The sequence below is a fragment of the Apodemus sylvaticus genome, chromosome 19 (assembly GCF_947179515.1).
Source record: "Apodemus sylvaticus chromosome 19, mApoSyl1.1, whole genome shotgun sequence".
NCBI classification, from domain to species: Eukaryota; Metazoa; Chordata; class Mammalia; order Rodentia; family Muridae; genus Apodemus; species Apodemus sylvaticus.
The window spans coordinates 56,807,380-56,822,769 of NC_067490.1; the positions used below are offsets into that span (position 1 = coordinate 56,807,380).

At 37.8% G+C, this 15,390-nt stretch overlaps 1 protein-coding gene across 1 annotated transcript; it reads right to left on the bottom strand.

The window, feature by feature from the left end:
* Positions 1-12,861: 12,861 nt before the first annotated feature.
* Positions 12,862-13,815, bottom strand: LOC127669805 (olfactory receptor 2G3-like). Its single transcript, XM_052164026.1, has one exon. It carries the CDS (start codon positions 13,813-13,815, stop codon positions 12,862-12,864), a length of 954 nt encoding a protein of 317 aa, XP_052019986.1.
* Between the last annotated feature and the right edge of the window lie 1,575 nt (positions 13,816-15,390).

Genomic DNA, 15,390 nt, shown 5'->3' on the forward strand with positions numbered 1-15,390 from the left:
TCCTACTACAAAAACCTGGACTCAACACAACTGGAGAATCTGGAGGAAATGGACATTTTTTTAGACAGATACCAATTACCAAAATTAAACCAGGATCAAATAGACCATCTAAACAGACCCATTACCCCTAAAGAAATAGAAGGGGTCATAGATAGGCTTCCAACCAAAAAAAGCACAGGACCAGATGGTTTCAGTGCAGAATTCTATAAGACCTTCAAAGAAGACTTAACACCAATACTCTTCAAACTCTTCCACCAAATAGAAACAGAAGGAACATTACCCAACTCCTTCTTCGAAGCCACTATTACGCTGATACCAAAACCACACAAAGACCCAACTAAGAAAGAGAATTTCAGGCCAATTTCCCTTATGAATATCGATGCAAAAATACTAAATAAAATTCTTGCCCACAGAATCCAAGAACACATCAAAACTATCATCCACCATGATCAAGTAGGCTTCATCCCAGGGATGCAGGGATGGTTCAATATAAGGAAATCCATCAATGCTATCCACTACATAAACAAACTCAAAGAAAAAAAAAACCACATGATCATTTCATTAGATGCTGAAAAAGCATTTGACAAAATTCAGCATCTTTTCATGCTAAAAGTCTTGGAAAGGACAGGAATTCAAGGCCCATATCTAAACATAGTAAAAGCAATATACAGCAAACCAGTAGCCAACATGAAACTAAATGGAGAGAAACTTGAAGCAATCCCACTAAAACCAGGGACTAGACAAGGCTGCCCCCTCTCTCCATATCTTTTCAATATAGTTCTTGAAGTCCTAGCTAGAGCAATTAGACAACAGAAGGAAGTCAAAGGGATTCAAATTGGAAAGGAAGAAGTCAAATTATCACTATTTGCAGATGATATGATCGTATACTTAAGTGACCCTAAAAACTCTGCTAGAGAACTCCTACAGCTGATAAACAACTTCAGCAAAGTGGCTGGCTACAAAATCAATGCAAGCAAATCAGTAGCCTTTATATATTCAAAGGATAAGCAGACTGAGAAAGAAATTAGGGAAATGACCCCCTTCACAATAGCTACAAACAACATAAAGTATCTTGGGGTGACTGTAACCAAACAAGTGAAAGACCTATATGACAAGAACTTCAGATCTCTGAAGAAGGAAATCGAAGAAGATCTCAGAAAATGGAAAAACCTTCCATGCTCGTGGATTGGCAGGATTAATATAGTTAAAATGGCCATCTTGCCAAAGGCAATCTACAGATTCAATGCTATTCCCATAAAAATCCCAACCCAGTTCTTCATAGAGCTAGAAAGAGCAATTCTCAAATTCATCTGGAATAACAAAAAACCCAGGATAGCTAAAACTATTCTCAACAGTAAAAGAACTTCAGGGGGATTCAATATCCCAGACTTTAAACTCTACTACAGAGCAATAGTGATAAAAACTGTATGGTATTGGTACAATATCAGGCAAGCGGATCAATGGAATAGGATTGAAGACCCAGAAATGAACCAATACACCTATGATCACTTGGTCTTCGACAAAGGGGCTGAAAGCATCCAGTGGAAAAAAGATAGTCTTTTCAACAAATGGTGCTGGTTCAATTGGAGGTCAGCATGCAGAAGAATGAGCATCGATCCATTCTTATCTCCTTGTACCAAGCTCAACTCCAAATGGATCAAGGACCTCCACATAAAACCTGACACACTGAAACTAATTGAAAAAAAAAAAAAACTGGGGAAGACCCTGGAGGACATGGGCACAGGGGAAAAGTTCCTGAATAGAACACCAATAGCTTATGCTCTAAGATCAAGAATTGACAAATGGAACCTCATAAAACTACAAAGTTTCTGTAAAGCAAAGGACACCGTCAAAAGGACAAAACGTCAACCAACAGACTGGGAAAGAATCTTCACCAACCCTAAGTCCGACAGAGGGCTAATATCTAATATATACAAAGAACTCAAGAAAGTAGAACCCAGAGATCCAAATAACCCCATTAAAAAGTGGGGTATGGAGCTAAACAAAGAATTTTCACATGAAGAACTTCGGAGAGCTGAGAAACACCTTAAAAAATGTTCAACATCATTAATCATTAGGGAAATGCAAATCAAAACAACCCTGAGATTTCACCTCACACCAGTCAGAATGGCTAAGGTCAAAAAATCAGGAGACAGCAGGTGTTGGCGAGGATGTGGAGAAAGAGGAACACTCCTCCACTGCTGGTGGGATTGCAAGATGGTGCAACCACTTTGGAAATCAGCTTGGCGGTTCCTCAGAAAACTGGGCATGTCACTTCCTGAGGACCCTGTTATACCACTACTGGGCATATATCCAGAGGATTCTTCAGCATGCAATAAGGACACATGCTCCACTATGTTCATAGCAGCCCTATTTGTAGTAGCCAGAAGCTGGAAAGAACCTAGATGTCCTTCAACGGAGGAATGGATACAAAAAATGTGGTATATTTATACAATGGAGTACTATTCAGCCATTAGAAACAATTAATTCATGAAATTCTTAGACAAATGGATGGAGCTGGAGAACATCATACTAAGTGAGGTAACCCAGTCTCAAAAGATCAATCATGGTATGCACTCACTGATAAGTGGATATTAGCCTAGAAACTTTGAATACCCAGGACATAATCCACAAATTAAATGATGTCCAAAAAGAATGGAGGAGTGGGCCCTGGTTCTGGAAAGACTCAGTGCAAGAGTATAGGGGAATTCCAGAACAGGGAAGTGGGAAAGGGTAGATGGAAGAATAGGGGGACGGAAGAGAGCTTATGGGATTTGCGGGGAGTGGGGACCCAGAAAGGGGGAAATCATTTGCAATGTAAATAAAAATTAATTAATTAATTAATTAATTAATTAATTTAAAAAAAAGAAATGGCTTGCTCTTCACAATGGACCTTTTAAAATTTTTAAGTAAATGATTTTGCAAAGGTGTTAAGATAAATTATTGGCCTAAGACACTGCTTTAAGCTTGCCACAGGAGGATTTTAGCATCTGATGTTCTCAAGGTAAACTCAAAATAATATTAAGAGACATAACTTGGAGAAAGCTACTGTACGTATTTGCAGTCAGTCATTCGAGATGTTTTATTAACAATTTATTATTAGTCATATTATTGAGATTCCTTATAACCCTCAAGGACAAAATATTATGGAACAGGCCCATAGAACTTTACAACAATATTTTTATATATAAAAGAGGGGAGAATCATATCTCTATATAACATAAAAATTTAAAAATTTTAATGCCAGGGAACTCTAAGTGTAGAGAAGAGGGGATGTTTGTGTTTTTTCTACAGGATGCTGAAGGAACATGCTAGCTGCCAGAGTATGCTAATGCTGAGACAAAGAATGATGCTGATTATAATCATTAAAAATGGCCACAATCCTCAACACCTGTGGATGCCTCCTACTAATGCTGATATAGCAGACATCTATAGACTCAACATACTAACAGACATCTACAGACTCAACATACTTCTTTGCATGACGATTTTATTTAACTAAAAATTACGCAAATTATAAACAGATTAAAGGGGAGATACTGGCTACTACTGATTGCCCCCCTTCAGGATGTCAAAAGGCCATATATTTAAATTTTACAGATTTCAAGTGTAGATCAAATAGAATGTGGCCTACCATTTGTTTTCTTTAAGACATTCACAGGATTTATTTTGGTTGATTTGGACCCTTGGGAGAGCCTCTGGACTTCTCCTCATGAGATTACATTCAAGTAAAACACAATTTTACACCCTCAGCTAGTTTTCAAAAATATGATGAGTCCTGCCAGGCCTCTAACCCCTCTACAAAGGGATGGTGCACACCTTTATGAATTACATTCACCACCCATGCAAAATCTCCCAATCTACATTGGCAAATAGGTTATGAATGGGGTCTTCGCCTCTATGTACTTGGCTTTGATCCAGGCATTATTTTCTCTATTAAGCTCCTTAAAGAGCCTGTATATCATGCCCAGCCAGTGCCAATGGGACCTAATCCTGTGTTGGTACCTCGTCCTGTTCCTCTTAAAGGAACTGACCAGGGCACCACCCGTGTTCCTTCTCTTAAAGACACTTCCCTACCTTCTGTATTTCCCCTCCAGCCACCAGCTAAGCCATCAGCTACTATTCTGCCTATACAGCCAGCTCCCACTAAGAATCTTGTACTTTCTTTGGTTAATCAGACCTTTCTTACCTTAAATGAAACTTCCCGTGAACTTGTTGAAGATTGCTGGTTATGCTATCATTCCCAACCACCCTTTTTTGAAGGAATTGCCATTCTCGATGATCCCCTCCATGCTGATGATGCACAGAACTGCCACTGGCAGAAGAGTGCTTGGCCAGGTCTTTCATTAACCCAAATATCTGGCCTGGGACTTTGTGTAATCTCTAGTGGAACAAGTGTCCCCTCAGTTTATGCTCACTTGTTATCCCCCCCCCCCCGAACCTGGTGGGCGTGCCTTGATGGCCGTACACCTTGCCTCTCTGCTTCGGTTTTTCAAAATCACGAGAAGGGAGAGAGCCCTGAGTTTTGCTTCCTTATTAAGATGGTTCCTGGTTTAGTTTATTACCATTCTGAGGAATTTTTTCACCGGTGGGATCGATCCACATCCACTGGAGACTCCACCTCTTTGAGCTGCTCCCACGGAGAACCTATCTCTGCTATTACTATCTCTGTCCTACTTGGCCACGGAGCTGTGGGAGCGGGGACAGGTATTTCTTCCCTTGTTCTTTCTAACTCTAGGTACACAGAGCTAAGTGTCACCTAGGCAGGGACTTGATCTCCTGTTCCTTCAACAGGGTGGACTCTGTGTAGCTTTAAAAGAAGAATGCTGTTTCTATGCTAATAAAACAGGAGTTATAAGAGATAGCATGAAAAAAGTCAGAGAAGGACTAGAAAAACATAAGAGAGAAAAAGAACAAAAAGAAAGTTGATATAAAAACTGGTTTTCCACATCTCCATGGCTCACTACACTTTTGCCTAGTATCCTAGGACCCTTTAAAGGTCTATTGTTTTTATGTTCTTTTGGACCATGGGCTTTTCAACGCTTCACTGCCCTGATTAAAAAGCGGGTAGATGACTTGGCAGCCAAGCCGATTCAGATATATTACCAGCGTTTGGCTATGGAGGATTGAGAGATGGCTACCCAGCCTCCCAGGGCAATTACAGAACAGCCCAAACAGCACACTCGAGTGTCCAGCCAGAGAGAAAGTTCCTGTCACAACCATTCCAGCTGGGACTCCAGAAGGAGCCCACAAGCTGGAGGCACCAATAAACAATAAAGATGCTGAGCAGTTGCTGATGATGGGCACCTTCCCATGACCTCATCCACTTAAGACAGGGGAATCTAGAGGCTGGTGGAGATACCCAGGGATGGGCAAGGATGATGGTTAACGAGACTGGGGTGATCCTAAGACAGGCCCTGCTCCATTATCTTGGTACCTCATCTGCTTCTCATCAATGGTTGTTTGACTTCTGCTCTCTTTAATACAGAGAAGGGAGAGATGCCAGGAGCCATTCTCACAGAGAACTCAAAAACCCCCTCCTCTCAGCCATTTCCAGCTGGCTTTCTCTAGGCTGCATTTAGAAGAAAATGTACTAGTTTAAAGATTAGCCAAGTAAGCTAGATGGTCAGTACATACAGAGCTCACCCGAGTGGGCTCGAACAAACAAAGTTCACCTGTGGTTAAGTTACCACAGCAACTCCTTTCCACTTCACCTCCCCATGATTGAAATATGATGCCAAGTTTCTACTGCAACTGCCAAATCTTAGCTAAGACCCTGAGAGACAATTCTGAGAAACTGTTCCTGAAGAATGTCCCTGAGAAAATGTCCCTGAGATTGTTCCCCGAATACAATGACTTTCCCCTTTCACCCCTCCCCATACCTGCTTGCTTGCCTTTGTAACACCTTGTGTGAAAATTAAAGTTTGACAGCTTGATCGGAATTTCGTCTTACTGTTCGGTTTTTTCGTGTCTGTCTTGTCTCTCACCATTTCCCTAGGTGGTTCCAGGACCCTGCTGACTGTCCTGCAGGTCGGGACAGCTGACTAGTGGTACCCTAGATACCAGTATGATTTGGGACCTTCACAAATACTGCAGTCAACTGTGGGAAATGGAAGGAGGTTCCCCATTCCCTATTTCTCCTTATTTCACTCCAATCTCTGTTAGGTTTTTTTTTTGTTTTGTTTTGTTTTTTGTTTTTTGTTTTTGTTTTTGTTTTTGTTTTGTTTTGTTTTTTTTTTTGGTCTCTGACACTAACACTGTGTCTAAAAGTTTTGTCTTTAAGCTAAAATTGATGGATTTGTAAGTTTATTACAAAGTGGTAGCTAGAAGCCTGATCTAGAATGAGGGGAAGAAAGGACAGGAGTAGGCCAGCCATAGCATGCACACCCCCAGCATACCCTTCACTGCCTTATATGCTTTTCTGCTCTACACCATAGATAACTCTACTAAAGCATATACACATCATTTAGTTTTGCTGGCTTCTGTCACCCACAAGGTATGATTCTAAATTCTAAAGCCTGATTTAATAGCTACCTCTTTACTCTATTTTCTTTCCAACTATTTGTCTCTAATCTCTCTGGAGTTTGACCTTCTATTGCTTCCATGTGGGTGTGTAGAATTGCCCAAAGAGTAGGGAGACTTTGTAGCTTCAGGAGGATTGGAGATAATGAAACAGCCACCTCAAAAGACAATTTTAATGATAGAAAGTGATTATATAGGCAGACTCTTCTTGCATTAAAAAAATGGGAAATTCCATTCCATATCCCTTGAGAGCAAAAGTAAGAATTGAGGGTATAGAAACTTAACATGAAAAAGGCACCACAATACTTATTGAAACTGTGACCACTGGAGTCAATCCCTCCCTACTTACAATTACAATCTCTATATATTTCACCTCAAAAAAAAAAGCTTGAAAACTGTACGATAAGAAAAAGTAGATATACAACAAGAAAAATTACCTCACTTTCAATTATAATGACTGAACTCATAGTGAGAAGAAGCAGAAATTGTGGAAAATCTTAATTGCTCTACAGGTGTTAATATTGTGAAATATCATTGTTAGGTGAAGTTCAATATGCTGATTTATGAAAGCAAATGCAATTTGATGACTCTATTATACTTTAGTAGGTTTAAGAGCCTGAGATAAGGTCGAGGAATAAGGGGGAAAGGTCCCTGTTATTCCCGAAGATTGTGAAAAGCCCAGAGAGACTTTACTGATTTCTTACATAGATTAATAACCACTATAAATAAGGAAATGTCAGATCCAAATGGGGACAGGTATTAATTGAAATTTTAGATTTTAAAAATGCAAATGCAGAATGTAGAAAAAATCTTAGATCTTTAAAAGTTTGATCAGCACCTATGGATAAATGGATTAGGACTACTGCTGATATTGATCATAATGACTATGTAATTGGACAAGCAATGGCTAATAATCTTACAGGTAAAAAAGTCCATTGTTTTAACTGTGGAATATGAGGTCATTTGAAAAGGGATTGTAATCAATGGTTCTTAGAGACTTCCCTAGAAGACCTCAGCATTCCTGGACTTATAGGTGTGCTAAGGGTAGGAATTGGACTAATGAATGCAGATCAGCAAGAGATATGTAAAGCAATTCCTTACTGACGTGAAATTCTCTGTAAGATAATCTTTTAAATATTGGAAAGTCCCTAAGAGGGTTCACCCATATCCCAGCAACAAACAACAGGAGCCAGGTATTTCCTGTCAGCAATCCACAGACCTAGAGAAAACTAAACTATGTCTTGGAGATCTAATGCATGCTGTTCTACACTTAGCATAAGTAAAAACCTCACACTATCTCACACTATCTACACACTCAATGCTGTAAAGTACTCACTGGAGTTCATGGACCTCTACCCCCAAAGACAGTTGGAATAGTTATAGGAAGAAGTAGCCTAACATCTCAAGGATTCATTGTGCATCCAGGAATCATAGATGAAGACTTCAAAGGAGAAACTGAGATTATCATTTATATAAAGAAAAATTCATAGCTTAAAGTGGAAGACAAGACTGCTCAGCTTCTATTGCTTGTTTAGGTCAAAGGCAAAGAAACCACAAAACAAAGAACAGGAGGATTTGAAAGTACTAAAAGATAGGGTTTGGTGTTGTTGTTGTTTTTTGTTTTTTGTTTTTGCTAACTTATCGATGATAAGAGAAAAATTAAAATTAAACGCTATTGAAATTGAAGGTTTTGATAGGAGCTGATGTAAGTTTAATTTCACAAAAATCTTGAAATCCACATTGGTCCTTTCAGAAAGTATCTACATAGTTTGTTGGGATTGGAACACTGTTCTAAGTAAAATGAAGCATAAGACAAGTTAAATGTGTGGGTCCAGAAAGTCAAATAGAAAGATTACAACCTTATGTGTCAGATATAACCATAAACCTAAGGGGAGGAGCACTACTGCAATAATGGGAGCTCAGGTTAATATTCCTTAAATAGATATCTATTTTAATTGATTTATGGATTGTTTCTGTATTTAAATAGATAAGAAATGTGGCTTGAGATGTATGGAGATAGGCATAGAATGTGAGTGCCTGTCTATTTTAAAGGATAAAAAAAAATGCTACCTCTTGATATGTGTGGATTCATAAGGATCAAACTGTACCTAAAGGAGATGCTTGATAAACAGAAAAGGGGAAGAAGAACTCCCAGAAATAGATTGAATAATGCTTTATTAACTTTTTAATTAACTATTTTATTAATTTTTAAATGCCAGTGAGGCAGGAACAACTGCTGTATAAGAAGCTGCTGAAAGACAGTGGATTATAGAAGAAAATACTTAATTAGATCAATTTGTGTACTTTAAAGCTGTTTTACCCTCAAAATGGGAGTCAGGGAATATGTAACACTGGGGAAGAGGTTTTGTATTTCCACAGGTGATGAAAGACTATGGGTTCCATCAAAATTGATAAAGATCCAACCTGAATTAGAGAAATTTCCATTGATACCACAAACTCAAAGAAGAAAGAGACACAGAAAGACAGCAATGCAGGTGACACATAAAGCTGATCACAATCACCCCACAATTCCATCAACTGATCATAGAATAGCTCAACAAACTGTGTAAAAACTAACAGATTTTTCATTAAACTGGCAGACCTTGATGCTGGAAAACCTTGAAGACTGGAAAACTTTAATGCTGAAGTAGACATTTGCTGAATGAAAGATTATCTGAATTTCACTTGTGAAGGGTCATTTCATCTACTGATCTTCATGAAGATATTCAGAGTGTTAAGTTTGTGGGATTGATAGGGGGAAGAAGTGGAGGAATTTTAATTCAGCAACATAACTCATATGGCAAGGGAAAAAACATCCAAAGATTTTTTTTAGGTCTACATGACATAGGTGGAATACAGAAATGCCTTGGATTACCATGTGATCTTGCTATAATATAGAGTGAACACCTTTTATCCCCAAGAATGAAAATAAGATCATTTTATAGAAGGAAGCAGTCATGTCTGAAAGTGACACTAAGTCTAATTGAGGGGAAGACAAAGTGACGAATCAGAGAAAATTTTGACAGAATTAGTCAGAAATAAGATTTACCAAACTCTCATGAGAACAGACAAGAAGGAGAGGCTGTTTAAGAGCAGCAAGAGACAGGGGTAAAGAAAAGAAGAGATGTAGGAGGGGGCATTGAGGGGAGCATTGGGAGAAGGCAGGGTCTGTATCAGGATGTAAAGTGTATAAATAAATTAATGGGGAAAAAAGAAAGGTAGTGGTGTTGTCGTAAAGTGTGTGCATAAAGAGTTTCAGCAGGACAGTTTCACAAAGACAGGTTCCAGAGAGAAGAATATAGACACAGGTGAAGACAGAGTGAACCAGAGAATGAAAAGGAGACAGAAGGTTAGAACACATGGCTAAAATTAATATGGTGTCAAGAGAGAAATTCAGTAGAAGCCAAGAGAAGGTGTATTTAATCAGTCAGCTTGGAAGATTAGATCATATGGAGGTAGAAGCTTTCAGGCCTAGACCTAGGGATAGTTAGGACAGAGAAGGAAATGCTCTGGGCTCAACCCAAGCAATGTTTCCATACAGCTTGGGTACACTGCTCATCTTATCTCATAATCTAAGGAAATAAAAGTATCATTTACGTCTTTTATATCATCTTACTCTTCAAGCTAACAGTCATCAAAGGAAGCCATAGTGGGAATTCAGAGCTGGAACCTATAGACAGGGACTAAAACAAACTCCAGAAGCACATTGCTTGTTGGCTTCTTTCTGGGCCCATATTCAGATATATTTAGTACAAAACATAGACTCATCTGCCTAGAATGGTACCAACTATGTACTCTTGGTCCTCCTCCAAAAATTAAAATCAAGAAAATTCCCCACAAATATGCCATGGGCTAGTATGATGGAGACAACTTCTCTATTGATATAATTTCTTCCCAGGTGTTTCAAGTTTGCTTAAAATTTATAAAAACTGACTAGCACAAATATTAGCCAGAATAAATAAAATTTAGGACAGAAGCTATGTCTTGACTAATAAAAACTGTGTTAAAATTATTTAAATATCTTCTCTGATCACAATGGCATAGCACTAGGAATCAATAGAAGGAAAAGCTTTCTAATATTTAGTAACACATGGAATTTAAGCTGCATATTCCTCCATTGCCAATGAAAATTACAATGAATGAGAGTAGTTAATGTGCATTAATACATGTGCAAAATGGTCTAAAACAAATTTAATCATAGAAACAATTCTTGTTATCCAAAATAGCAACTATAAAGATGAAAGCAAAATATAACAAAACCTTAGGGGTTTATCAAAAACATTTCTAAGAGGGAAGTTGATAATACCAAATTTCATCAAGGGATGAGTTTTGTTCACATTGTTCTCAGTGTACATACTGGACAATTCCAGTTCTAGGGAGACCAATAACTCTTCTGGCATCTGTAGACATGTGCACACACACACACATATGCATCAATAAAATATATTACATATATTAAATGGATACATCAAAAATTAAAGAACCAATGAAAAAGATACAATGAATGTCAACTATTCATGGTTGACCCTCCATTTTGAACCACTGATCTATCCTGCTTTCTTAATATTGAATACTTCACACTCTCAATTTCTAGATCTTAGTATTTATATTAAATCAGAAGTGAAAATGCTTGATTTTTATTTGAAATATGTTTATCTATTAGGATCATACTACTGTATCTTTCCTTTGATTTTAGTTAATAGTGTTGGCTGTGTAGAAATATCTGGAGTCTTGGAATAGGATAGAAGCACTAAATATTGGGTAAACTCTATTGTAGATGTAAATGAAATTACCAGCACATTAGAAATTTCACTATAAACATGACAGTGCTATGAAAGCTATTCAATCAATTTTAATAATCAAGCTTGACTTATATATTAGATTTATATTAATGGATTTATAGATTTAATAGATTAAATTAATAATTTATATTAATAGATTATTTCATTTAACATTTGAATGTCAATAAGACAAAAATAAAGATAATTGGTGTGACTTTTGAGTTCATATGGTTTTAAGAGCTACATTTTCTCCTTAATTTGCTCAATTTATAATTCTATAAGATTTTCATGTCTCCTTTGCTTAGCCTAACTATACAAATAGAAAAGAACATGGATTTCACATTATGTAGACACTTAAAGACTTTTATAAACTAACTAGGGAAGACTGAATCTGAGAAACTCAGAATTCATGAAACCTTTCTATTTCCTCTTGAGTACATGTTTTATAAAAGTGAAAAATACCTACAGGAAATAATGGTGTAGTAGATTGACTTTATTACATCAATTTGTTTTCTCAGATATTGAAAAATATTGGGCCTACAACAGATATTTTTTTTAAAAAAAAATCAGAATGCTGTGAAAGTGTGAAGATTTTCACTATCAGTAAGATTAATCATAGTGGAAACACAGAAGCATGAAGAAGATTCCATTAAAAATCATAAGCACAAATAACTCAGACTCTCTCCACCCTACATTTTCCATAGGAAAATTATATTCACTACAGACATTAGAATATTCAAAGGGTCTCTCTCTCTCTCTCTCTCTCTCTCTCTCTCTCTCTCTCTCTCTCTCTCTCTCTCTCTCTCTGTCTCTCTCTGTCTCTCTCCCTCTCTCTCTCCAAACAGATTAGGCTCAAATTTCATGTCTGGTTTAGCCTAGGATGAATTGGATTCCTAAGATCATATGATAAGAATCACCTAATATTCTGAATAAAATCTAAGAAATCAAAGCTCAGGAAGCACCATCCAATGAAAATACTTAGGTAGAAAAAATTGAAATGTTATTGAAAATCTCACTTAGCAAAAGCACTGGATGTAAAAATTAACAAAACTCCACTAATAGAGCCACTGAAGTAGACCAGTGAGGGAAAACCCAAGTGTCTATTTTAGATTAGAACATTAACAAAGGACATTGGTCCAAGGATATAGGAGGCCATATTTCACTGGGTTCACAAAAACATCCTAGGAAAGAATACCTCAACGACTTCTAGCTAGCTGTGAATATACTTTATCTTTATATGAAAGAGATAAACGAGTAGACATACTTAATCTAATAAGAACGAAAATTCTTAATAAAAGAGTGATCATTAAGAAAGTAAAAGAAAAGAATTGCAGGAGTCTTGACAACAGCAAATGTTGTTTTCAATTTATTAGTTAATCTGATTGTCAGGTCTAGATGGGGCATCTCTGAGTATGATAATTAAGGGAGTAGTTTCCTGGCTTGGAGCAATCCAGAGAGGCTTGTGAGTTTAGTTTTAGAGCATGGGTCTCATGGTGACCCTGGGTAATGCATCTAGATCAGCACCTTTATTTTTGTGAGGACAGACAGATCTACATCTCTACCTGGAAAGAATTTTCTTTCCAGTGCTGTTATCTTTCCTTACCAACCTCTTCAAAGCTCCCTTTACATCTTTGTTTCTTAAAGTATAAATGAGGGGGTTTAGAGTAGGAATAACCACAGTATACAAAAGGGTGATAAACTTTCCCTGACTGTGTGCATAGGAGCTGTTAGGCTGGATATAGATAGCAGTGATTGTGCCATAAAATAGTACTACTACCAGCAGGTGGGATCCACAGGTTCCAAGAGCTTTACCCCAGGTTAGAGCTGCCCTTAACCTCATCAATGCTTGGGCAATGTATCCATATGACACCAAGATGAGTGTCAGGGGAAGGAGGAGCAATACCAAGGAAGCCATGAATAGCTGCACTTCATTGGTATGAATGTCTACACAGGCCAACTTGATCATGGCAGGAACTTCACAGATGAAGTGATAAATCCTGTGGTTCCCACAGCGAGGCAGGCGGAGGGTGATGGTGCCCTGAATCAGTGTGTTGCCCACTCCACTCAGCCATGCCACACCTGCAAGAGACTGGCAGAGCCGTGGGTGCATAACTGTAGTATAGTGAAGTGGTCGGCAAACAGCAGCATAGCGATCAAATGCCATAACTGCGAGGAGGACACATTCAGTGGACCCCAGAGCCAGAGACACATAAAGCTGAATAGCGCAGCCTGTGGCAGTAATTGTCTTGGCTGGGCCATGGAGGTTCCACAGCAGCTGAGGAACAATGCTGGTTGAAAAGCAGATATCAACGAAAGAGAGGTTGGTAAGGAAATAGTACATGGGCGTTTGGAGCGCAGAATCCAAACAGGAAATGAGGATGATCGCAGTGTTGCCTACCAGTGTCAGGAGGTAGGAGATCAGCACCACCACAAAGAGGATCTTCTCAAGTTGTGGCTGATCAGAGAAGCCCACCAGGATGAAATCTCCACCCGAGCTCTTGTTAATTGTCATCACTCTACTCACAAAAAGGAGGGTAACAAGTGCAGAAATACATGTTATATAAAGAGCAATGTAATGTGATCAGAAATCCTCTTGAGGGACATGAACTCTAAAGGAAGTAGAAGATGGGATATGTTCTATACAGGGGAAAGGCAGGAGGGAGAGAGACAGGGAGAGAGAGAGAGAGAGAGAGAGAGAGAGAGAGAGAGAGAGAGAGAGAGAGAGAGAGAGAGAGAGAGAGACTGAGGTTCTTCAAGGAGGAAAGTCAAAGAATACAGAGAACACTGAGACCTGTTAAAGGTACAGAGCTACACATAGAACTACAAACGACAAAGGAATGAGGTGAGAGAAATTGTCTTACCCAGGGAAGTGGACACCAATTGGTTAAGCAATTCCAAATGTCCAGTCCTAAAAACACATAGGAGTAACATTATACAGATTGAGCAGGATACACATACTCACACCCACACACACACACATAGACATTTGTAAATGTAGGTATACATGTAATAATTAATGAAGAAAAGCCATGGATTGGAAAGAGAATAAGAGGAGTATATTGGAGGATATGGAGGAAGGAAAGAGAATGGGTAAATGATCTAATTATATTACAATCTCAAAAAGTAAAGAAAAAAATGTTCCAGAAAGACTCAGAGCTATAAAACAGAACATGTAGAAAACACTCAACAATCAATGATTGCCCAATTCTTCTAAGTTGCCTCAATTGTTCTTTCAGGAAATTTGCCTTTTTCTTCCCCACCTTGTAAGACTATCAGCAACAGGTAGAAAGAGAGATTGCAAAGATATAAACAAGGTCTTTGGAGGTATCCAATTGTGTCCATAGGAAAAGTAACAAAGATGCATTTGGGGAGGAAAAAAAATAAAAGGACATGTTACTGTACTTCTCTACCTTAAATGAGAATTTGTAAGCTATTCTATTTCTCTACCTTACATTTATATTTTAAAAAGCACCATGCTCAGAACAAAGTGCACAACCGTAATGACTTAACTGTTAGATATCATGCATGGACTGTTTTTTGTTTTTTTTTTTTTTGCCAGAATTTTTCTTATAATATGGTAACAGGCAGTCTGGAGTGTTTTAACAATCAATGTAGAGTATTCTTGCTAGTTTTGAATAATTTTAGAGTGTTGTAAAATTGTGTCAGCATTGTGCATTTTCTTTTTAGGATACAGTACCTATGACTCAATTTTTCATTTTTAATAGCTCTCTCTTTGAACTTGTGCTTTATTAACTATTTCCCTTATTATTTTAGTTTCATAGTATACAAGCAACAGGGGATATAAGTCTAATGGATTTCTTACTTTACATAGATCCTTTAAATATTTGTGTTTACATTGTACATGATTCTGTGCTACATGATACCATTTTCATAGAAATGTACATTGTATCTGGATTAAAACCCTTAATTTCCTATTTAATTTGATTATTTATCTAAGATTTTTCATGACTATCGTAGATAGGAAGCCTTATAGGTGATCACTTATCTTTTGGCTATAACTCTTCATTACTTAACCTCTTAAAGTCATAAATATAGGACGTTCAGCAATGTAAAATTATTTATAAAA

Bases quoted from the DNA above. Each gene is read 5' to 3' on its own strand.
- LOC127669805 (XM_052164026.1), bottom strand. From the start codon at position 13,815: ATGACAATTAACAAGAGCTCGGGTGGAGATTTCATCCTGGTGGGCTTC.